General features: G+C 44.2%; 1 protein-coding gene and 1 long non-coding RNA gene across 2 annotated transcripts in view; one reads left to right on the top strand and one right to left on the bottom strand.

Annotated features, from left to right (window-relative positions):
- The window catches only part of LOC116653955, a 21,288-nt gene extending 6,101 nt beyond the window's left edge, over positions 1-15,187 (top strand). Inside the window, exon 2 of the long non-coding RNA XR_004308616.1 lies at positions 11,460-15,187. This is a non-coding gene — a long non-coding RNA (uncharacterized LOC116653955). The remainder of the gene's footprint in view (positions 1-11,459) is intronic.
- GAN (gigaxonin) overlaps positions 11,903-24,900 on the bottom strand; it is a 32,842-nt gene continuing 19,844 nt past the window's right edge. The window contains exon 11 of the mRNA XM_015874128.2: positions 11,903-24,900. Within this exon, the coding sequence (XP_015729614.1) occupies positions 24,719-24,900 (182 nt within the window). The 3' untranslated portion in view covers positions 11,903-24,718.

The following is a 24,900-nucleotide window of genomic DNA, read 5'->3' as shown; positions in this document are numbered from 1 at the left end:
ATCATAATATATAAATGATAGACTGAGGATGCAGGTGGATCTCATGGTTCAAGGACATCTAATGAGATTACAGCCAGCAGAGCAGCATCTTTAAATGAAAAATATATATCTGTATGGGAGACATAAAGAAAAAAATCCAGCTAGAGAACCAGCTTACACCAGGCAGCTGTTTGAATTAACTTCTCTCTTTAAGTGGGTGTGGGGGTAGCCAGGTATGAGCCATTAATGAACTTCAGTGTTTCCCAGTGCCCTGCACTCTGAGAAGAATGGGCATGCAGGAAGAAACCTATTTGGAACTGTACAGCTGTGTTTTGGGAATAAATCTCCCCTTGATTGTACACAGGGCCTACAGCAACCCTGTACCATAAAGCACCAACACACAAGCAGCTGGGAAGGGAGCCATTTTAGGGTCAAAGAACTAGCTTTCTGTTACTAGCACCTGTAAATGAGTATCCAAATGAGAGTTATGGAAATCATGGCAGTCTCATTAGTTTCCTTTCATAGTTCTTCAGAAAGAAAAAAGGAAGAGGTAGGCTGCCCAGAGCAATCAAAGGAGGGAATTCAGGATGCAGTCTCTGGTATCAGTCATGCCTGGGAAGAAGGGAGGGTTTCAGGAAAGTCTGCTGCCCTGTTTTCACACTGACTTTGATTATGAAACTGTGTGGGTTCACACTTGCTATGCAGCTGGAGCTGCCATGTCTTAGGATAAGCCAATTAGTCCAAAAAGAGTGAATAAAGAAGTATCACCTTCAATATGTGGTGCTGCCACTGCTTTCCAAAATATCCTCCTGTGGGCACTGAAGCAATGTTTCCATTCATCCACCAGGAAAAATGCAGCCTTTACCCATCTGCCTGTGCCTCTGTGTATATAACTGGGTAATTTAATAAATGCTGCTGGGTGTTGATTTACGTCATCGTATCTCTATATAAGCACATCTCTGTGAGCACGCTGTTGGTTGTCTGTGAATGCTCATTGTTCGTATTCTGCGTGTGTATGTCTGTGTGCCTGAATGTGGTTTTGTTTAAATTTTTTCCCTTGAAAAAAAAAACCCAAGGAGTCAGACGTTTCATGAGGTTGTTAGTGAAAGCCAAGGAAAGGAAGGAGGAAGACAGTGAAGAATAATTTACAGAGAAAAAGGGGTAGACTTGGGTACAGTTCATCATCTGCCTTAGTGTTCACCAGAGAAGAAGGGGGAGTTCATTCCAGACATTAGAATGTCTCAGGGGAGGATCGTATAGATCATGGTAGATGAGAGATAGAAAGAGTAAATTACCTAAAGGCTGACAAAGCAATGGAGCCAGATGTCATCTGATCCCACAGCAAGAATAAAAGCAGGGAGAGAGAACCTTCCCAAAGTACACCCAGGATTCCCAGCGTATACTCAGGATTTTCCCTTGGAAACTGTGGGTGGAGATAGGGAAAAATCCTTTCTAAGGAAGAAATCAGGCAGATCTCTGGAAAACTGGATTCATCTTGAACCCCTAACCTGGTTCCAGCTGTAATTCTGGCTCATAGGGGAAAGGTATTATTCCGAGTCAGAATGAAGAACAAAAGAACATTAAAATCAAAATAAGCACAGTTTCCCAACATGCCAGCATCCCTTGAAAAATAAGCCTCAATAATGGCTCAGGAACGCTTTCATAACATAAGTCTCCTCCAACCAACAGCAAAAGGGTTCCTACGGATTTTCCAGCTCCGGTGCCCAGATCTCATTGCACATACGACTCGTTTTCCTGCACTTAAACAATTGTGGGCCTGACTCACCGCCCCTTTGCTGTGGTGCTGGGCCAGCTCAGCTGCAGCAAAAACAGCCGACCTCGGTGGCTCCTCACCAGAGTAAACATGGGGGCAGCAGCAGTGACCCGGCCCTGTGTGCAAGACAGTGATGTTGTCCATTTCAAAGAAGAAAAATGCAATTCCTATTTCCAAAAGCGCTGTACATCTTAAGTCTGTACGAAACTGAAGGATTTTCAGCACATTCACAAGGAGTGTCTCGATATATCAGGAAAAAAAAAAAAAAGAAAAAAAGCCACAGTTTTTGAGCACTGGTGGCCAAGTGTTCAAAGGCCAGCAGTCCTGATCACACCCAGCCTGTCCTGGCCTTTGTGAGCCAAATATTGTGAATGCAAAATGTTTGCACGCAACGAGCTGGGTATGTTACCTATGTCCTCTGTGACATTTTGGCTGTGATTCAGCACAGTTACCTGGGAAGTACCTGGGACCTGCTGTAAATCCCCTGTTTGCAGAGGGACCAGCTCCTGCTCCGTGCAGCTCTCCCCCATTGTGCTGTTAGACACAAAGAACATCAGCTCCAACTGTTACACACATTTCCTAGAGGAGGTAGAAGAAACAGAGGAAATTAGGTCTAATATCCCCATGTAACATATTTCAGATGAAAGCTGCCTAGTGAAAATATTTCCTGCACTTAAATAGCACCCTTCTTCTTACAGAGAAGAGCTCGTCTGAGATTTTAAGGCAGCTGGACACTCACTAACTTCCCTACAGAAATTCCCACTGAATTCATAAACTTTGGATGATCCTTTTCAGGAAGCTTCCCCCACATTCCCAGCTACGTTTCCTCTGATTAACATTCTCCAAGCAACTTCCCGTTATGGCGGACCACCAGCAATATCCCCTACATACTTCCCCAGCTGCCGTCTATCTGTCCAGCAATGTGGTAACCCTGTTGACAGACCCCAGCAGGGCCAGGACCCATCTGCCCATAAAACCCACCCAACCATTCCCTCGCACTCTGTGCATTACAATGCGATGTGTCAGCCAGGGCTATTGTTTTTAACAGGAAGCAAGTTTGGCCGCCCCTGTAATTTAGATTGTGGGCAATAAGCAGGGGTGTGGTGTGCAAAGCAAACAGCACGGGATTAACAGCTCTTTTCACCACCCCTCAGGATCCCGTCCCATGGTAGAAAGGGCTTCTGCTGGTGAGCACAGCCAGGACCCAGCACCACCACGTCCTTTGGGTTTCCAACTGGAGAGCAAAGATAACAGCACAGGCCCACTCCGACAGACCGTTGGAGGCTGCACATCTTGAAATGAGATTACGAGAGAAAATTAAGAACAGTCTTCTCCTTTCAATAGGTCTTTAAAAACAATAACCAGGCTTTACTGTAAATTCATTTATTTACTCTCAGCATGCCAATTCCCAAGCTGTTATCTCCTCTGTGTACCAGGGATATATATAGAGCTAAACGTGGCAAGAACACAGACAGATTTTATTTATTTTGTGTAAGGACAGCAACATGTGGAATTTTTTCTTCCAGGAAGAAGTCACATCAGAGAGCTTGTTAAAGACATAAGATAAATAAAATCCAAATTATATTTAGCTGATAGGAGGTGACAAACAGCAGTCAGGTTGACCATTACCTTGCTGGAAGTCAGTCAGAAACCACTCAGAGCACAAAACTACAGAAGAGAAAGCACCTATTCAAATGAGCCTTGGCTTTGCTCAAGTGGATAGCATTCAGTTGTCTAGCACCAGCATTTTATAATACAAGCCCTAAATGCAAGCAAAGGGATCCACAATCAGCTCCTGTCTCTGTGGTGCAGAGATCACCTAAACAACCTGGCCTGGATATCTGCAGGAAAGCACAGCCATCGTGCCCCATGCAGCAGCTGGAGGGCAGGTGGGATGGAGTGCTGCTGAGAGAGGAAACTCGGAGGTGAGTTTCCTTTAGAAACCAAAGCTTGTGATAAAACCGGCCTGGATATCAGAGCAGTGGTTTCAATGCAGCGGTGCGCGTTAACCCAGGAGCTAACTCAAAGCAAGGATGAGATTGCCACAAGTGCTGAGATCCCTGCACCCAGACAGTCCTTTCATCTGTGAGACATTACGTGCAGGACTCGGAGCCACACTGATGCCCTAGATCCATCCAGTAATCAAACACATTTTAATTCACACATAAGGCAGAAGTGCCTCCTCTCACCACTCTCCCAAACCTCCTCACAGCTCCCTTCTAGGTCATCCCTTCCCACAGGGCGATTTAGTGCTGAGTGGGATCATCATTCTTTCCTGGCACTGCAGCTAATCCACTCAGCCTGCCTGTAAGAACAGGGATAGCTGCTGGAGAGGGAGCAAGTGTGTGTGAGGGGGAGGATTTTTAACCTACTCTTGCCTTGTTCTGTGTAAGAAAGTCCCCCAAAACTCTCACTTGGGCAGCTGATAAAATTGCTTCTTTTGTTCAGAAGTAGAGCAGAAAGGACAACTAACCAGAATGACTGGAATGTAACTTCGTAGAGTTATTAAAATCTGCAAGCATTTGCAGCCATTTACGTGCACTCCATCAAATGAACATATAATTACCAAATTATTCCTCTACTTCTTGGTAGATGGGGTTATTAAGTGAAAGCAAAAAATTATATTGCTTACCTGAGATAAAAGAGCTTGTGGAAAGCAGCCTGCCTTCCATTAGACTTTGCTATGCTAACAGCATTATCTGCTGTCAGAGTTCCTTCTCTAAGCAACTGAGCACTGTGAAGTGCTTGAGGAGACACCACCTTTGCCTGGAGATAGATTCCGGGTGAGATTTTGGAAGAAAGGTTTGCATACAAGTGCTGTGATCACCACTGGAATGCCAGCTCCCTGCTAGATAAGCACACCATTTTTGTGATCCTGGGCTCTCTGACAAAAGAATAGTGACCTGCAAACCCCCAGCAATGTATCTCAAAGTGGTGGGGCAACACGAGTTACATAACAAAAACGAGCCATTGAGAAATAGAAGGATCGAGCTCCTGTACTCCTCCTCAGTGCAGACCTGCAAATACACTGGAATAATTTGCATTCCACAGCCCGCCTTGCAGAATCCACAGTTACAAATCAGGCTTGGCATGGTAGGGTAACCGAGCAGCAGAACAATGGACCAGCTGGGAAGCACGTACTTATCCCATTTCAAGTGGGCAAGTTGCTTTGGGCAAGACTGGGGATTGCCTGCACAGGGAGGTTAGCGCAAAGTAAACTGAGGTTTGAATGCACAGAGTGTAAATCTGCTCAAACACAGTGTAAACAGTGGGTTTGGAGATATGGCTTTGTTGAGCCATTTCAAGGGAATTCAAAAAAGGAGAAAAGAATAATATAATGTGTACAGGGGCCAGGAGAGACAGAACCAAATTGGCCCCAGGCAGATGCCCACAAACCTTAAAATTCTGGTGAGACTTCCCTGTCCCTGCACCCATCAGACATATGACCTGGTGTACTAATACTGAAAGAGCGTTGGAGGAAGTAGGATTTGGCACAGTGTGCAAGCAGCAGGGAGCCTGATGAGCTTGGTCCACAGTACATGACCAAGGCCATGCTTGTTTGCAAGCTGCCTCCCCTAAGAACGTCTGGTCCTGGCTAAGCTTTGGTCAGCACCACTTAATGATGTTGCCTACCAGAAACTGTGCAAACAGGGCCACTTCTGCCAGCAGCCACACCAAGATTAGTTCTGTCACATTAGCATCATGGCTCTGTCCAGAAAGGAGTCACCCTGACCCCAGATGCTGGGAAACCCAGCAGCTACTTGGTGGGAAGTCAGATGGGAGGGATTTTAGAGTGTCGGCCTGAGCCCAGCAAACTTTGTGAGTTGCATGGCTTGTCTGTGGGCTGCCTTGGGTATACTTCAGCATTGGTGCATGGTAGGATGGGGCAACTCCAAGCAAGTTTCTGAGCAGGAATAGAGTAAAAGTTAAGCTCACCTCACTGAAGTCAGCTGACAACAAGCACTTCTATATACAAGAAGCTCTAAACAGAGTCCTTCCAATCCACCTGCATGGACAGCCTTTCCTCCTTCCCCTGCTCTACACTCCATCACAGGGCTCAGCTCCCCAAGCAACTCTTTACCACACAAACTGCTAAGGAGGGGGAGAGTTTCAGCCAAGAGGATTAGCGCCTCAGATCAAGCAGCCTATAGTGTGGCAGTTTCTCCTGTCTATAAGCAGGGAACAAGCAAAGCAAGTCCTCCAAGGCATGAACTGACTTTGAAGTCATGAGGACAGGTGACAATCTTCAGTGACTGTCTGGCACCTCAAAGGATCTGTCCTCTATCCTGCAAGTCACTCACTGCAGACAAGAGCAAGGACCAGAGCTCAGGCCACCAGTGACATTTGCTCAACATGCAGAAGATTTAAACTACCATAATTTCAAGTTCCTAGGCATTCTGTAGAAAAAATTAATAAATGGTAAAGGTCTGAGGCCCATAGTATAAATAGAAACAGATCATATTTATGGGATAGGATGCAATATTTTCAGGTAATATTTGTGAATCTGTTGACAGATGATTTTTTTTGGTGACACTCATGATTTATTAAGACTGCAGTGCAGAAACACTAAATCTGTTTTCTGCTTTGGACAAACCACTTAATCATTCTGATTCATGGCACCCAAAGCTAATGAGGAGAATCTCTTATGCTAAACTTATCACCCAAGCAAGCTTTGCTTTGCCAGTCAGGATGGTGCCAGGAAAGTGTGAATACCAAACACTATAGGCATTGGTAGCTGGTGTAGCAATAAGGATTATCTTGATTATTGTGTACCTCCAAGAGAGAGCAGAAACTTGTTTTGACTTGCAAATGGAATAAACCTGTCATAACTGTGATAGGAGTCACCCAGGCTGGCAAGAAGTAAGTTTTTTTTTCAGGTCTCTTTAATGAACTGGTACAGTGGGAGCGTGGTGGTAAAGTCTGTGGGAAATTCTGCTGACAAGACTCTCCCCCTTGTTCTCTAAATTTGCAGATTTCCTGAACTCTACTGACTTTAATTGAGTGCCATTCCAGGTCTACACAACATTTGCTTGCCCAGCAGCCCTCTACATTCACAGGGGCCTTTGCAAGTCAGACCAAAAGTTCTGCAAATACAAAACCTAACCATAGCCCCAGGTATCTGCTGGGCTGGAGCCTCTCTTTGCTTTGCAAATTTAATGCTACTCCCACATGTCAAACCCAGAATCAGACCCAAGAGCAATGCTTGCATTGTGTGCTGGAAACACAATGAGAACTTTTAAGGAAGAATCCTTCCTTCTCTAGAAAGCAGCACAGGGGTGCAGATGCCTGCAGCTGTGATGATGGCAGCTCTCGGTTAAACTACACTATTCTGATGCTCTTCAACTCAGATAACTGAGTCGAATTCAATCGCAGAGAAAGGACATTTATTTACTTAATCACAAATCCACATTATATCCACAGAACTGAATGTCCCAAAGAAATCCCACAGGAAGATGTTGTCTCAACGTGCTGCTAATGGTAGTACAAAATAAAATAAAAAATGGAAAAAGCAAAGACTTCAGCTCAACTCGCTTCTACAGATAGCAAGACATTCAGGATAATGCTATACCTTCCTTTACAAACTCAAAGCAAAAGTAGGCAACAGTTCCAATACCCCCAAACTGTTCACAGCAGCTAATAAGGCAAGAAAACACTAATCTTCAGGGCCTTCATAACAATACATCTTTGCACAACAAAGTGCAAATCTGAAGAGCCTCTCTCATCTCAAAGCAAGATCCAGTGCCATTGCTATTACATCAGCTTCACTGAACAGGTTAGCTTAAGGGGGAAAAAAGAGTCCAGATAGATCTGGGTAAAGTGGGTAAAGAGAAATGTAATGATTTCCTTCTGTGTCAGTCACCAGACCAATACCTGCAGGACATAATGCACCGTTCTTCATCATTTCTGCAAGGACATTAAAGTTGTCAAGTCGTGGGGAACTTGGTTCCGACCCTGCAGGTCTGAATGGAGACAGATGGAACACTTCTGCACTTAAAGCCTCCTGTCTAACTTACAAGAAGTATTACGATGGCATAACGTTGTTACCAAACCGAGCTGTAGCGAGTTCAGCAAAGAGCTGCAATTGTTTAACCTCAGCCAATGCCCTGTACCTGCAGGGTTCATGTCAGTCTGTTTCTCCTCAGCCCTTTCCTCATCTCATTTCTTAACGCGTTGGTTACACAATTACTCAGCTGCAAACCAGTTTTGTTTTCATTTTAGCTTACACAACTTTCTTGTTCTCTTTAAACAAGAAAACAAGGTAGCAGTGTTGTTGTTTTTTTTAATAACTTTCATTGAAATATTAATAATAAGCCAGAAAATTCAGGGAACAGTTACAAAAACGAGGTTAGGTGACTGTGCATCAAAGGGAAGCAGGATTTGCTTACTGTGTCACTTCATCTGTGTGATTCACAAACCACTTTATGAAAAGAAGAACGATTTAGGAATCAAGTCCTGACATAAAACCAAGCTAATAGTAACAACCCAGTTTCCATGAAAACAGGCCAGTCTCCAAAGCTTCTGCTGAGACCAAACAGCGTTATGCTTGTAGTTCTCCTTTCCTCTTCAAAGCAGGTAGAACCAGGAATGTTCTGTGCCTCATGGCAAGCTCTAAGATGTGGTATGAGACTTTCAGATGAGGGAATTTTACATTTCTCCCTGAATAATTCACGCTACAATAGCAAGGAGAACAGCACAGGCATAACTGAAACAAAGAGATGGACTGAGAGGCAGAAAATGGACTCTGCAGTATTATTATTCAGTAGGATGGGGAACTGAAAGGGCAATTAAACCAATGAGAAAGAAAATTCAACAGCAATCTAGTGAGCCCTGCACTAAGAGAACAGCTCCGCCTGGTGTCCAGGCCCTTTGCCTATTGAAAGGATCCTCCAACACAAGGGTATTACTAGCAAGAGATAAAGGTCAAAGACACTCCAGGACTTGCTCACAAGCAGCAGCACAGCCCTCCCTGTCCCTAAGAGGTCACTACATGAAGGAAAAAACACAGGTGTAACCACACTGGGCACTGACAGCAGGCCATGAAGTCATCCTTCATTTCATTGCGCAGGCCTCCATCAGCACTCACTCATGTCACAGAATCATTAAGGTTGGAAAAGACCGCTGTGTTCACCAAGTCCAACCCCAACCCACCCCCAGCTACCCACATCCCCATGGTTCTTTAACACCTCCAGCTACAGTGACTCCACCACCTCCCTGGGCAGCTGTACCACCGCATCACTGCTCTTTCAAAGAAATTCTTTTTTACAATCAACCTGAACTTCTCCTAAATAAAAGCAGGATGCTGTAGGTAGGATGGGAGAAGGACATGGAGCTGGTGAAGGCTGCAGACTGTAGGAGATGAGACTGGATTTCTCCCCCAAGGAGGTGGGCAGCAGTGCTCAACACAGGCAGTAGCAGCACCAGGCACCTGGTAGGCAGGCAGCATTTAGCACTTCAAAGCCTGTCTTCCTTTTGTGACTTCCTACCCCAACCTGATGTTTTGCTGATGCTATAAATACCCCTCCTGCCCAGGTGCTCTGAAAGGGATCATTATTGTCATCGGTCCTGACAGTAAATTATATTGCATGTTAAAGGCTTTTCTATTCCCGAGGCAGGATTAGGGCTGGTGAGAGCAACACAAGCAGTGGGAAATGTCAGGGCCTCACTGCTGAGAGATGAGCCCCGAGCTGGGCCACATGTCCCTGTGTGCAGGTAGGAAGGGAGCCAAGCACAGTGTCACACACAGCCACCTGCACACAGCTGCTGCTTTCCCAGGTGGCAAAGCTCAAACACAGGAATAGAGTGCCACAGGACAGGGCACACCCAGCCATAGTGAGGGGAGTGCAAGCAGCCCCGCTCAGGTCTAGCAACCAAGCCAAAAAGCAGCTTGAAATCATGGCTGCCTGGTGCACTGCTCACTGCAGAGGCCGCAGGGTGAGGTGGAAGGCTGCAAGGAGGGCAGCCTGTTTTCCTCTCTAAGTCAAAAAACATCAAAGTTGCCCTAAAAACTGAAAAGCTTCTGGACAGACACTGTGTTAAAAAAAAATAATAAATAAAAGATCGGTTTCAAAGCAGTCTTTCCAAAGGTCTTTCCTGAACACAAAAGGGATAAAGACACATTATATGCAATGGAAAAAAACACTGCATGCCCGGCATTTAGCATTTTTCACCTGTGACCCAAGACTAATGTCTGTTTAACTCCCTGATTTAATCCGACAACATGTCTCAGGAAGAAAAAACCTTTCAGAGTTTGGAAAGGGTTGGAAAAAAAACTAAAGCCATGCTCAACACTTCCCCTTCCCTGGAGAGATAGGAGTGCTGCTTGCCCTTTCCTGACGATAAGCATATCCTGGTGGTTAAAAATACATTTGCTCTTACCGTAAATCCTCCATCAGCCAATTCCTTCAGCCCAGCCCATGGTGTTGGGGTTCACAATGCCTTGGAGGCCGCATGTGACAGAGCCCAGCTTGCGTAAGTCCAAACAGACTGGAGAAAAAGCAAAAATAATAGGTCTGATCCAGTGGCCATTGCCTTCACCTGGAGCAGCAACTCATTCAAGTTACCTCCTCCCTCCCTGTGGAATCTGCATTAGTTTTGACTGACTTTACAACAGCTTTTCCTAACAAAAGGCAAAGGAGATAAATTCTGAACAGCAATTAATTCTTTGGTTAGACGACAGTTTCCAGTGGTCATCATGCCATAGGGCTGAATAAGAAACACAGCTTAGTCCCAGGTCCTGTTGCAACATATTTTGTAGGTGAGGAAGTACAGAGAGGCCTCGTTCCCCTGCATTGGCAACTTCAGCTAAATATTCTGAGAATATTTTGATAAAGGAAGTTTTTCTGGATTTGCTTTGTGTTATTTTAGGAAGAAAGTCCATGGGGATAAAGAGAAATTTCATCTCATATTTGCACTGTGCACAGAAATTAAAGGAAACCAAGAACCCTTCCTAACCCAGACAGCATTCCAGGCTGCAGAATCCAAGTTCAGCCTCTGTTTCCAAGAATCCAAGATATGGCAGAGCCCATTTACACAGCCATAACCATAGGAACACCAGCAAAAGTAATAAACCAACACCAGCTTCCCTATCAAATTTGCATGGGAGGCCTTGGGCTCCCTGAACCAATGTGGCATCAGAACTTGTGCTTCATTTTGCTATGGCTATTGAACTAAGAAGAAGCAGGTTTCCACAAAGCAAACCTATTTGCTTTTCCTTCCCTATCCTAAACCACTCGCCACCTTTTAGTGTGTAGAGCACCCATTTTTGCAGTGTTTTGGAGCCTTCCCACTCCCCTCCACTCAGCCAGCCCCACACCTCAGACCTACCATCCTACCTACCTCATGTTTGGCCTTACCTCAGTGTCCCTTCATTTAAGAAAAAGCAGGTGGAGCTCTTGATAAAGCTGTGATTTTTCCTGAAGTTCAGTGTTATTGCAGTGCTGATTTTGCTGGTTCTATTGCAATTCCACTTGTAGCCACCACAGCTGTGCCCCTCTTACTCAGCCCAAAGCCTTTGCTCTGGCTCTGTTCTTCCAGGAAGCTTCTTGGCATCTCATAAAGCTCAGCTCTCCAGGTTTGATGAGGCTATGTACTCATGCCGTAGCACAACTGATGGCTGCTAAGTATCTGGCAGCCCTGCAATGAGCGCTCTGTACCTGTCCTTGGGAGCTGTTCTGCTTCAAATATTTTTCTCCTCTGCTTTCCACAGGTCTCATGAAAGCAGCGGTGCTGGCAGAGGACTAACAAAGGCGACTGCAGAGGAGGATGAAGACCTTCAAGCAATTGTCCAAGCTTTTACAGGTGAGCAGAAGCCTCTGCCCTCGGGCATTCCCCCTGGAACAGCCATCAGGACCCACAGCCAGGAGCACTCATTACCCACACAGAACCCAGAGGAACCACTCCCACCTCCTACTTTGTTTCCCTCGCCTTTCCTCCTTCATTTATTTCCTGTGGGTTTTCCTCTTTGATTAAATTTCTGGTATGTAGGCACACTTAATAATAAAACAGATAACTCATGGGAGATGGATGATATTTATAAGATCTATTGCATTTCTTTCGTTCTTCGTCAGACCTCGAGAGACAATCCTGAACTACCTGTTTCCTTTCTTTTAAAAATAGAAAGAAAAAAAGAAATCAGATGAGCAGCTGACAAGTTTTTCAAACCATCACTGTTTTATTTGGTTAGTTTATTAAACACCTTTAAGACAATTAATTTTGGTCTGTACCCTTCTATAAAATAATTCAAGTTCTGAACAAACCTCCAATACATAAAGCAAAGTTACTTTACCATACGCAAATTTCAGATCAAAATACAGCACTCTGTTTTCTTACATTTATAAAACCCGGTCAAATACAAACGACATTAAAAAAGATAAAACACTTCCACTGATCCTTGGTACAATATTACAGCACAATTTGCACAGTGGCCACTAAGTCTCCAAAGCACAATTCAAACTTTAAAAAGGGAGCCTCCCTTTAGTCACCCAACATTATACTGAACACGTAAACAAAGCGAGTGCTACTTAATCCAGGAAAATTCTCACGTCCCTTTTTTGTATGTTTGAGCCACAAAGCAATTCTGCAAGTCATGTTACGGGTGTGTAACCAAACAGCTTTCTGCTTTGCTGTTACAGCTTTATGTGAGACCACTCCATGAAAATAAACGGGTGGAGGTGGACCAGACTCTGCAATGGGCAATTTATGGCAACTAAGGCAAATCAATAAACATGCTTTTTTTTTATTATTTGTTTGTTTTCTGTAAGAACAAATCATAGATCTCTTAAAAAACCAAAATCAATGCCGAATTATCAGTGGGTACAATTTGAGCAGCTGCCTTTTTCTTCATTTTCATGACATCTAATATAGACACAGAGTGTTTTCAATTGCTGAGTTTGTTCCATTTCAAGACCCAGTGTTTCAGCAATAGTCAAAGTGCCATCAAAATTGCACATTTTTTTTTCAATTATGAAAATATACAGTAGCGTGCAGTGTTTGTTTGCAACTATGCCCAGAAGCTTGCGCTTATGCTCACCTATGAGCAATGTGGGATCCCGTATTAAACTAAAGTGAGCAAAAATCAAAACACACATTGAGAATGACAGAATGGAGGCATCAGATGACAAACATTCCTGGGAAGTTCCTACTTAGCGAGCCTTACAATCACACCTCGAGAAAAGAAAGTAAAATCAGAGCACTAATGGGAGGGTCTGATGTGTCCAACTCAGGCTAGATTTGCATAGGCAGCCAAGGCAATTGCACAAACACCATAGTGCAACTCAACAGGTATTTTTGCCCACAGACCCTCAAATCCCTCGTTCATCCCCTACCCTCCCCCCACGTTAATACACTAACATTACTTACAACTCCATTATAAGTTTAATTACTTTAGTTTCAATGAAAAAACATACTGATGGATCTACTTTTGCCTCCTCCCGCCCCCAAGCTCACACCATATCCATCAGGTACATACACATTCAGAACTTATTCCTATCCATTAACATCAGTTTTATCCCAGCAAAACGAAGGAGAATTGCATACTGCATAAAACAGCGCATATTTAATAACGCTTGTGTAAACACCACAGGATGGAAAAATAACAGTAATTAAAAACAAACGAGTGAGGTACAGCAAGAACTTGATTTGCAAACTTGGTCTTTTAAGTGCAACCGAAACACTACATGCTGCCCTTCTCAAAAAAGTCTCTCCGTAATTAAGCTACGTTACTGGGATTATTCCCTTACAGCTACATACTCATGCTGTAACTCCTTACATCGACTTAACGCAAATAGTTATGGGGCAAAAATTAATGTATGGGGTTAATTAAAATTTTCGAAAGGAATGGTTGTGAAGGGATCAACCATGGGAAATGCGGGAATACACGTTTTAAAAATATTTCCAATTATTTCAACACAGAACAGCAAACAGATTTTCAAAAATGCATAGAAACCCTGTCAATACAAAAATCCCCGCTAAAATTACACAACTAAGCAATTTTAATCTAAATATTTTATGTGCTTTTCCTATAAAGGCCACTTTGACGTACAAATACAAAAAAATTTACATTTTTTTCCCCCTCCCCAAAATAAATAATTTGTTTCTCAATTAAGAATACTGAGTATGGAAGCATAACAAACTTCTCGCAGACCAACCGCTCACTGCATTGGCTACCTCCAAAGAAGAAAATCTCTACGTATTCTTAGTTACCCAAAGAAATAAAACACCACCTTCAGACTTGGTACTTCCTAGCGCTATGAAGAGCCTGGGGTTAGGGATGGAGAGATCTGGACCCTTCAACACCGTATGTGCTGGGGAGGGAATACACACAGATGTCTGAAGGGAGATTTGCTGTTTTCTCTCCCGAGTTATGGAAGAGATGGAAATCAGTGAAATAAATAGAGGTTAACCTGAATTAGAGAGAGACAAAGTAAGTGGAGATAAGAAGGAGAAGCTGTATGAAGTACATTGTAGGGTGAGTAAATGACACGTGTAGGTGAACTACTCAGAAGAAGGCATGTAGAGGTGAGAAGAGAGGAACAACTGAGAGAGAAGAGCGACTCATGGGATGCAGAACCAGGGGAACAACATATTGACTTAACAGGGGGAAGAAGAGGAACACAAGGAACAGTCTTCACTGGAAAATGGATGCAATGGGAGAACAATGAATTTTCAACAGTCCTGACCATACGGGCATTTATCCCTGAACGGTGACGCAAGCAGCAAAATCTAATGCACAGTTACATGCACAAACAGTGGAAACAAAAACTTAAACTGGATTTGAGACATAACAGCTCTTTGTCACTATAAGCACCAGAGCCACAGCAGGACAATGTGGGGACACGAGCAAGTCAGACCTACCCAGAGGGGTGCAGCATACCAAAAATCCTACAGCAAAGAGATGCAAACATTGTGAAGTGGCCCCAACTGACCCAGCGGGTAAAATGCACTGGTGGATTCACAAGACAAGCTCCAACTGCCAACAACACAAGACTGACAAGGGGGAAGGTACACTTTGACACCACATCATTCAAATTCAGAACATCCAACAAACCAGACAGAGAGAGGCAGGGGAGAAGGAGGAAAACCAGCGAACACAAGTTGATTGCAACAAAGGATTCTTGGGCAGCCATTTAGTACAAGTTCTTCTAACCTTGGACCAAGGACTGGATTAGGAAGGACACAAGAGCCGTGCTTCTTCTGTACCATAAGGAATCCCGCTCTCTGGTGCTCTATGTTGCATAGTTTGACTGAAGCCAAAGAGCACTTCTTATTTTCCCCCAGTTTTTTGCAGAAGAGACACTGCATGCTCAGGTCAGAGCATCCCAAGGCCTGGCCCTCAGCAATCAATGAGTTCATTTTTGAGGTAACGTAAAGATTTAGGAGTAGGCATGTAAAAAATAAACAACAAAAAACAAAAGCAAAAGCTCAGTTCCCACACAGGACAGAAAGACACACAGAAAACATGCATACAGAAAGCCTGTAATAGTAAACATCTATCATACAGAAATCAAATTGTGACGGCTGGATGATGGCAGTAAACCGAGCCGTCCCACTGCACGCCAGCAATGGCGAACAACAAGTGAGAGCTTCAACCACAACACACTCACATTCTTGTAGAAAAGGCAGCCGTAAATGCTGACAGCATCCTGACAGTCACTAATATCTTAGATCTGACAGAAGGCTGAGCCTCCACAAGCAGCAGCAACGTGCTTGGAACAGCATTACAGCCCAACATGCTCCTATTGCCTGGCTCATGGAATACAGGCATCATTAGTCATCAATCAAGGTGGTTATTTCATTCTCCTATGCTAGAATAAAAATATTTTTACAGTACAAAATTTTACTGAATGCATTAGTCAGCATTCACCTGTGCATTTTAATTTGTTAGCCCAAACCTGCAAGATTCCTAGTGCCCAATAAAGCCAAGTACAGAAGCAAAACTCTGAAGGCAGAGCACTGATCTGAATAATGTTACTTTGTTTTAATTCTGCCTTCAAAAGAAAAATCTCGAGCTGTCAAGGCTCCCGCTTCAGGCCATTAAACGCTAAGTATACAAAGAGGGAAGCAATTACACATTTCTGTTTACTTAATTAAAAAAGAAAAAGGAAAAAAAAAACCAAAACAGGGAGCCAGGCGCTCCCAGGCTACTGAGATCTGTACTTATCCACCCTGCAGGAATGGCTCCAGAGCCTCCCAGCTTTCAGCAAGCTAAGATAACTCAATGGATCCCTGCTAACACAGCCTAAAAGCCTTCCCATCTTCCTGTGATGTGGGGGCAGCGTGGGCACCCCATCCAGCCTGCTGGGTTTGCACCAAAACCAGCCTCAGGCCTGGCCCAACACCCATGGCCATGTGAGTCAGTGTGTCCCAGCCAGAGCAGCACGCAGCTCCCGGGATCCAGCCTAAAAACCCTCATATTTGTGTCCAAGAAACGTTCAGTTGCATTACTAAGAGACATGGGTTAGTGAGGAAATACTGGTGGATGGTTGGACTGGGGGATCTTGGAGGTCTTTCCCAACCTTTGTGATTCTGCAAGTTATTGAACAGCCAGCACAACATCAACAGCTGCTAATTCCAGAGCTTTCTAATTGGCACATTTGTCAGAGGCACAAACAGCCCCGTCTTTTTGCTTATTTGTGTGTGCTCAGTACAATACTTGCTACATTCAACTCAGTGTTAGGATGAGCTGCCACAAAACATTCCTACAGGAAGAGATCCTGTGAAGCATTTTGTCCTTCTGCCTTGACAGAAAGGAAAGAAAGGCAAAGCTTCCATTACATCTCGCATTAATAAGGCCTTTTACAGTTAGGAAGCTGTCTATGAAAAACGATTATGTGTTAAGAAAGCACTGAATACACACAAAAAATAACAGCACAAACAAAAGCTGAAATCAGCTTACATTGTTGCTTTACGGAGTCAAGCACAGCATAATGAATTCAAAACTATGTCAAAACAGAGGCAAAAGGCTGGAGGTGGAGGGGGGGGAAGTTTTTTTTCCCCCCTAAAACTCTTCAAGCTAAGCAAAAAAGGTCCCAAAGAAATGGACAAAAATACAATCTCGGGTATGGCAGCTTGGTGTTCACTTGGGCAGTTTTCCTCTGTGGATCAGTAAATGGGAAGCTCCATGTAAACCCACGTGTGACGTTACAGAACAATCCCTGAATCTCTGTTAGGAAAACAGAGGCTCCAGCTCAGAGGCAGATCAGCACAGCATGGCAAAAACCCAATCCAAAAAGAAGCTGACAGCTCTATTTTTGAGTTTTCTCTTTACAAAAATCACCAGGTCGGACTTTCAATTGCTTCTCCCATTTACAAGTATAATAGTTGCTTTCAAGTCACATAATTGTTATTTACTTATACAGCAGCTGCAGGTCAACCTTGGTCTCTTCGTTACAGAAACATGCATTTAAAATGAAATTAAAGTAAACTGTCCTTGGACAACGGCATCACTCAGCTCTGCTTCTTTATGTTTGGTTCCAGGTTTTCATTGAAGGACAAAACGCAATGTAAAAAAAAGAAAGATATGACAAAGTGCAGGAACAAAAAAATGAGGTAGCTGGGAATGGGGGCTTCCCCCCATGGACCAAAGGTAAAAGTCAGCCCGAAGGAACAGGGTGCGCAGGGTGTGATACATGTGATCCACATCAAGGGTTGCTCACAGCAGCTCAGGTGATGTTCAACCTGCAGACAGCACCAGCTTGATGAAAAGCCATTTCATCATCTGTTAAGCACAATCCCCACCAACACTGAGCGCAGTCCTCAAAAGACACCAAGATGTGCAAAAAGCAGCACACGGCGACACTGAGTTTGTGCAGAGCTTTTCTCTGACCCACAGAAGCATTTGAGTGATCAGCAGCAAAAGCAATGGACTCGGATGGAAATTTGGGACAAGGGTGAAATCAAAGCCATGTTAGTGAGACAGAAAGACAAAACAACCGAGGCCAGAAAGCAGAACTGCACCGCAGGGCAGGCACAGGAACACACGTGTTTTGGGTTAAGGCTTCAGCTGGGCACCAGGTCTGCCACATCCCAGCATCGCTTCCCAGCACCAGAGGCAGCATTGGGCAGCACCACCCCAGCTCTGTGCCACAAAGAGCCTCTTGTCCCATCGGCTGAGAACAGCTAATGCTGTGCACAATTAAAAAAAGAATCTTGCTGTTTTATTGTTTGTTTTCCTCACTGCTTACCATGCAGTATTAATGCTACCCCAGATGTCCACAAGAACACAGCTCGCTGTTTAAATCAACTAAACTGAGGTACTGACTGAAATTGCAAAATGTCACCTCCAACCCTTAAATACAGAAAGCTTCAACTGTGAGAAGCAAAACATGAGGTTTGAGGAGCCAGAGAGGGGAAAGAAATGCTCCAAATTAGCTCAGCAGGTGCTTGCCCATGCAAACAGAAGCTTGAACAGCCACTGTGAGAGATCCTGAAGAGTTCTTTGGAGCAATTTAAGACCAGTTCTCAAAGAGTTTATGAGAAAGCGCCACTTGCGGGGCTACTCCTTGGCTTCCTATCAGAACAGAACTTACACATAGCTTCAGGGAATGGCTGTTCGACACAACCACCCTGCCATACCCTCTGCTGTACTGTCCCACTGATTCCAAGATCAAAACAGACTTGGCTTTTTAAGAAATGGTGAAACACGTGACAGATGATAACGCTTTCCTGTTTTCATACATAAATTAATTGAACAGATGCTGCCAGGCTGAAGCTGTAGCATGTGAGATCATTAAGCTGAGAAAACCAAGAAGAGTCACAGTGATAAGTCTTTAGAGCATACTGCCCATCCCATGCAAAAAAAGAAGGCTTTCCAAAGTGGCTCTTGCTTTTTAATCGAGTGCAATTTTGTTCCACAGTGCTTTTGTTTTCTGTTCTGAAATGCACGCAGGTGGCAGCGCATAGACACAATTCAGACAGGCAGGAATGATGTCTGTAAAGGCAGCCTGCAGTACAGCCCGCCTTTATGACATCCCTTGGGTTGTGACTGGGGCTAGGAGTACGGAGAGAAGAAACTCGCCCTTGACAAAACCAGAGGACATCGTGGCAGCAAGTGAAAAGACAGGAAAAAAGAAAGGCAAAGAAAAACTAAGGGCAACATGTGGTGATTCAAAAGCACCGAGCATTACAAAAATTACATCTTTGACTTTTATCAGCAACATAATAGATGTTACTTACGGCAGGGATGCTTCTGTCTATCACTGTAATCAAATCCATCAGCTTAGACGAGCGTATGGTACAGTCTCATTTCATTACAAAAATTCAAGGGCACAGGTTGGCAATGGCATTGAGAAGTTCATTTACTGATGTGCTGGGCAGGTGTGCATCAGCCACACGCAAATCCTGCACAAATACTGGGCAGCAGCGAGGTTTAACTGTCTGCACTGAGAAGTTCCAGCCTTCCAGCTCATTTTTCAAGGCATTATTTCCAATAACCTTCAGAAGCTCCTCCGAAACAAGTCTGACACACAGATGATAATCTCTGGAACAATGGAGCCGCTACCCAGAATAAGCTATTTTAAAGAATCCTTTAAGATTCTGTATCACTGTACAGCGCAATCAGCTGTTGGCAGCAGGTTATTGTTTGATGCCCCCATTACCATTAACACCTTCTAGCAGATGCTCATCCGATTCATTAGGCACTTAGAATGGTTTTAATGCATTGTTTCAGGTTATCTGTTAACGAGGAACTGAGAAAACTGGTTACCGGAGCACAGCCATGGTCAGGCTGCAGTGTCTTACAGGACAAAGCTGACTGGAGTTGCTGCTTTAAAGCCTGGTTGCAATTCCTCCCATTGGAATAAATGTAAAAAGAAAGAACCAAACCATACGGTGACCTATCCATAACATTCAGGGCACACAGATGTCATCTTCATAGCAGTGCTTCACCCATATCTCGCTGGCTGCACACTGATATGTCCCAGTCAACTTCACTGGCCCAGCTTCTCCACCTTCAGACAACTCTCCTTCCTTTTCTTTCCAAAGCAGCGTGCCACCCAACCCAGCTCTAGGCTCCAATAACAAACAAGAACAGCAGACAGCAAACATCAAACACCACAGCACCAGTGACTGCAGCGCAGGCCCCAGCTCAGTCCTCAGCAGGGAAGTACTCTAAGTTAACACCGAATAAGTAGCCTCTGCCTCAAAAAACAAGTATGCACATAATTAACAGCACACTCTGAAAAGGCTGTTTAACTACTCCAAGGAGCAACAAGAACACAAACCCTAAAACCTTGATGCTTATTGCAGAAAGGATCCATACCCTACTCCAAATAGAAGTCTTCCAAAGGCATCACTGAGCAGCACAAAATCACTCCTTAGTTATAATCTTAGATACGCCCGTGTCCTTGGCCATATCCACACAGCTCCAGAGACACCCTTCCTCCTGCAGATGAGATTAACTCAAATGAATTGTACTTCATCCAAGTATTTCTAACTTTATTATTACCTATCGTCAGCTGCCATTTATGATGCACTTGCATGGCACTGGTGCTCTAATAGAGAGCAGTGTCCTCATGCACCACACGGAGTGATGGCTGAAGGCAGCTGTGAGGAGAAAAACACTAAACTGAGAAACAGTATTAAAAAAAATAAAGATTTAGTGTTTTGAGTAACATTCGTTAAAAAAAAAGAAAAGAATTGCTACTCTCTTGTGGAGCACAGTGAGTTTTCAGCACCTCCGTATATAACAGAAGAGTTGAATTACTGCTACATACAGAGGAAACAGAAGTTTGGCACTTGTAACAACTACTGTTTGTTATTGCATCCTGCGCTTGGCATGGCAAACGTGCATCACCAACAGCCAGGCAGGCAGTACAGACACTGCTGTTACTGAGCTCACCGGAGATGCTGCAGCCAAAGCAGGGAAAACAGCCCCTATATCCCTCACTTTTTGTTCTGCATTTACCGAGTCATGCAGGCACAAAAAATACTGCACAAAAAAAAAATGAATTAAGCTGCCTGATGTTCTCTGGAAGGAGAGTTGGTAAGGAAGCCAGGCACTTGGGAGCTCTGATGGAAACACTTGTGCCTTCTGCAAGCAGTCTGACTCAGAAGGCAGATGCTGTGACACTCAAGTCCTGTGCTGTCAAACACAAGAGATGCAAGCCTGCCTGCACTCACCATTGAGCTGGCTTGGTTAAGTTTGCCTATCATGTAACCTCACATTGAGTTTAATTGAAAGATGAGGCACTGTCAAAGCTACTGAAAGCCACTTGACCCAAGCAGTCGAGTTGATACATCATTTCCACAACAAAGAAAACTTGAGGAACAGCTGATGAATTATCTAAAGATGTGCAGACCTTGCTGCAGTACCGCTGAACACAAGGCCCTACACAGGACGTCCCTTTTTCAGCTTAGGAAGAGGACGAGAGTTGGAACCCCAGGGCTGGCCCCTCTGGAGAGCATCCCACACAGGACAGGGGAGGAACAGGGACCAGGCCAGGAGTTGTGCTTTCCAAAAACAATCTCTTATACATGGGAAAAAGAATAAAAGACTTTTCGGGAGGGGACTGCGGTAGAAGTTGGAGTGAGGGGTAAAAGAAAGAACCCATCACCATGATTCCTGTCTTCTGCAGTTTCCACTCCATACCAGTTTGTCCAATCCCATCACAGCGAGGAGGAAAGGCCACACCAGCAGGATGTGCAGGACCGTGCAGGGTTCAGCCCAGGATATGGCCACCCCAAACCCGCAGTGTGAGCATTGCATCTGTGGCACTTCTGGGACACAGATCCTGGCCTCAGGAACCTTGGCACTACAGCTGCCTGCTGCCCTGATCCCTAGAAAGCAGCACAGTGCACAGGCAGCTCACACTCAACAAGTTACCTGTGGGGGAACCAGCTGGATTTATGAAGGCTGATTCAAGCTGGAAGGAACTGAGCTGGACTGGCTATCAAGAGCACCATGCCAAGCAAGGACAACTTCAATAGTTACTAAACTGACAGATATTCGAAAACTCCTGGATTGGAAGCTGAAAAAATGCAGGAGCTGCTTCAGGCGTGGTTTGGTCATCCCGTGCAGGGGGAGGCAGATGCCAGGGCAGCAAGGGGAGCTGCGAGACAGCACCTACCAGTGAACCCAATTCAACCCTATAACTCAGGAAGCTGGTCAGTGCCTTCCATTCAGCACCTCTGGAATCAAATCCTCCCTATCAAGACAACCACCTTGCACGGAGACCAGCCATCCATCTCACACACCATTAGCAGTACAGCAGGGCTCTCTCTTGGAAAGCAGGGCCTTGTCTTCCAGGCCCAGCTCCAGCCTGGAGTGGAATTTCACATTCCCAGAGAGGCACTGGTCACTCATCATGCAGACAGACCCCAACTGACACCTCCCACCTTCCCCTGCACCCAGCAGCTCTCCAGGAGCCGCTCACTAACATAACACAAAACCACAACACAAACATCTTCAGGTGAGGCCAACAAAGACGATGTTGAGATCTCAGGAGCACCTACATTTCTGCCTTGAGAACGTACCTGAAACTCAAGGTACAGGTGTTGGCAGAGGGCTGGTCCCTGACCAACTGTTAACTGCTTCAGGTGAAGAGGCTTAAGTTTCTTGGCCAAATCTAACTGAGCACATTTGCAATACACTTCGGTTGGAGCAGAACTGCTTGCTTTACTTGCCCTTAAAAAAAAAACAACAACAAAACACGTAAGAATACCTACTGTTAATTCTACTTTAACTGTAAACATCCGTTTAATATCTTTAACTGCAAAACACTGCTAATGTATACGTGATTTGGATTAATTATGTGCATTTATTACTTAGGCCTTCTGGACACTAAATGCCCTCAAGTGTACTGGGGAGCTACAGGGACTCAGGAGATAGCAGCCTGCAATAGTCTGCATACAGGATCTGAGAGTTTTCCAAGCACTTAGAAGACAAAGTTCAGATACTTAGAAACATTCAGTCTCATCACTTTTGAATGCAGGATCTCAGCACTTTGTCTAAGAGTCAAAATTAACATGAAATTTCTGAAAAGGGGAGGTTTTATAGATGAGCCAACAGTGCTTGATTTATTTCACAAGATGGCTGAAGATGGAAATAGTGGTTCACATTTCCGTAGTAAAGCATTATATATAAATTTTAAACCTAAAGACACATATATACACACGCATCAAGTTTACCGCAATGCATAAATATTATATAAACTTTTTAATACGCCGACTAAGAGAGGTCAGAAAATTGATGTCAATAGTTCAAGTTTCGCAGCAATTCAGCACTGTAAGAAATAAGAATAAATAAATAACGGCTAATGGATCGACTGCTGCCCTCTTTTGTGGCCTTTTTTTCCCCACCCCTTTTCTCAGAATCCGAGTAATTCCCACTACGCATCAGCACTGTGGAAGGACTGAGCAACAGCAAGTTTCAGAACACCTCCTTGGGGAATGTTTAGTTGAATACAACTCTGGTTCAGGATTGCATTGCAGCAGATCTAAGAAGGTTCAGTAACTATGACAAAGGTTGATGCTAACACAACCGAGGGCAGAGATTGGCTTGTCTGAGGTCCATGAAGTTGCAGCGTGGAAAGTACTGTACTTAGTTATAATACTGATTATACAAAATCTCTTTTGTTGAAGGGCAGGAGGCCTCATTTCTATTTCTACCTCTCTCATTTTATTCCTTTTAAATAACTTCTAAATAACCACAGGTTACATCCCACCCATCACAAACAACAGCGAAATCAAGAAGTGAGGTAAAGTGTCCTACCAGCCCATCTCTACCAAGAACAGAAGTCAGTCGAACATCACAGCTGACATGAACACGACTCAACAGGAAATAAAATGCCAGATACTGAATTCCTCACTATAACCACAGCCCAGCTCTCAAAGACAAACAGCAGTAAACAAGACTCTGTGCCCTAGCATGGAAATCATTAGCAAACCAACTTTTGATCCCAGTTTAAAACAGCCGTACAAATTTCCTGCAGGTGATAATCCAAAAATCTGATATCTGTGAAACAAACGTATTCTTACCATATTCTGTCTTTGCTCCAGAGATAAAATGTTTCTTTCCATAACCCTCAGACATAAAATAAACAAAAAAAAACCCCAACATCCTCCTAGTTTTCAAGCACCTCGAAGTAAGAAGGAACACAACCTACTCTCTTTACTTGTTGCTGTCTTTTACTGAGAGCAGCAATTGTCCCAAACCATTCCAAAAAACCATTTCCTCTGACTGCAAGGAAATGACCTCTAAAACCCCATGCAGAAACACATGCCACCCACCTATATACCAGTCCATCAGGCTATCCAAATGTCAGCATAAAATAAACCAGCACAGTTTACTTCTCTGTAGTATACTGCATCCATTTTAGATTAGTCCATTTAAAATATATTAAAAATATTTTTAGGAATGAAAACATTGCAAATGAATGAAAAAACGTATGTACACACCACCACCATTTTTAGGCACAGACCTTAGCTTTAAGGAAGGACTAGAAGTGAAAGGTGCAACAACCAACGCCTCCTGCGGCATCACAGTCAAGCAGCAGTCTTTGCAGTACACCAGGGAGGTTGGTTTTCATAGAGCTTCTGCATATTAGAGCTATCTGGTCCAAGATAGCGCATTTATTCTTATCGGTTCCCCCCCAAGGGAAACGCACCTTAAATCTTTCTCTCTTTCCAATAAACTTCACCATAGGAATACCAGTTCCCACCAGTTCCAGACAGAGCTGATCTCCTTCAATCCCACACTGTAAAGTCCAAATGGTTACGACTGAAGGCGTTTCCTCGATCCCCCCTCGTTTTCCCCCTCTCTTCTTTTTAATGTTTACGTAAGTTATTTGTTCCCGAAACAAGAACTGAGACTCAAGCTTTTTAAGCATTTAAAACAAAAACAGTTACCATACCAAAGCACAGCATACAGTGTAAGTTTCAGCTGTAATTTCTCAGCTTTTTCCTTTAAATAGAGCTACATATGGTGGACTGCGCAGAACTTTTCCAGTCTCCTCACTGTCAGCACACGGATCATGGGGAAGGTACGCGGATGCGGAATAACCCCTGCTGGAGCTGCAGTCGAAAGAGCTTGCAGTTTGCAATCCGCAAGGCTGCACAGCCAGTACGGCGAAGGTCCGACGGGAACAGCGGCTTGGTGCGCTGCCACGTCCCTGTGCTCCTCTTAAATTCTCTAACGTAGTCGTAATTCGTAC

The sequence above is a fragment of the Coturnix japonica genome, chromosome 11 (genome assembly GCF_001577835.2).
Source record: "Coturnix japonica isolate 7356 chromosome 11, Coturnix japonica 2.1, whole genome shotgun sequence".
Classification (NCBI taxonomy): Eukaryota; Metazoa; Chordata; class Aves; order Galliformes; family Phasianidae; genus Coturnix; species Coturnix japonica.
Note: the sequence above shows the minus strand (reverse complement) of the source record. Positions and strands in the feature narration are given on the sequence as shown.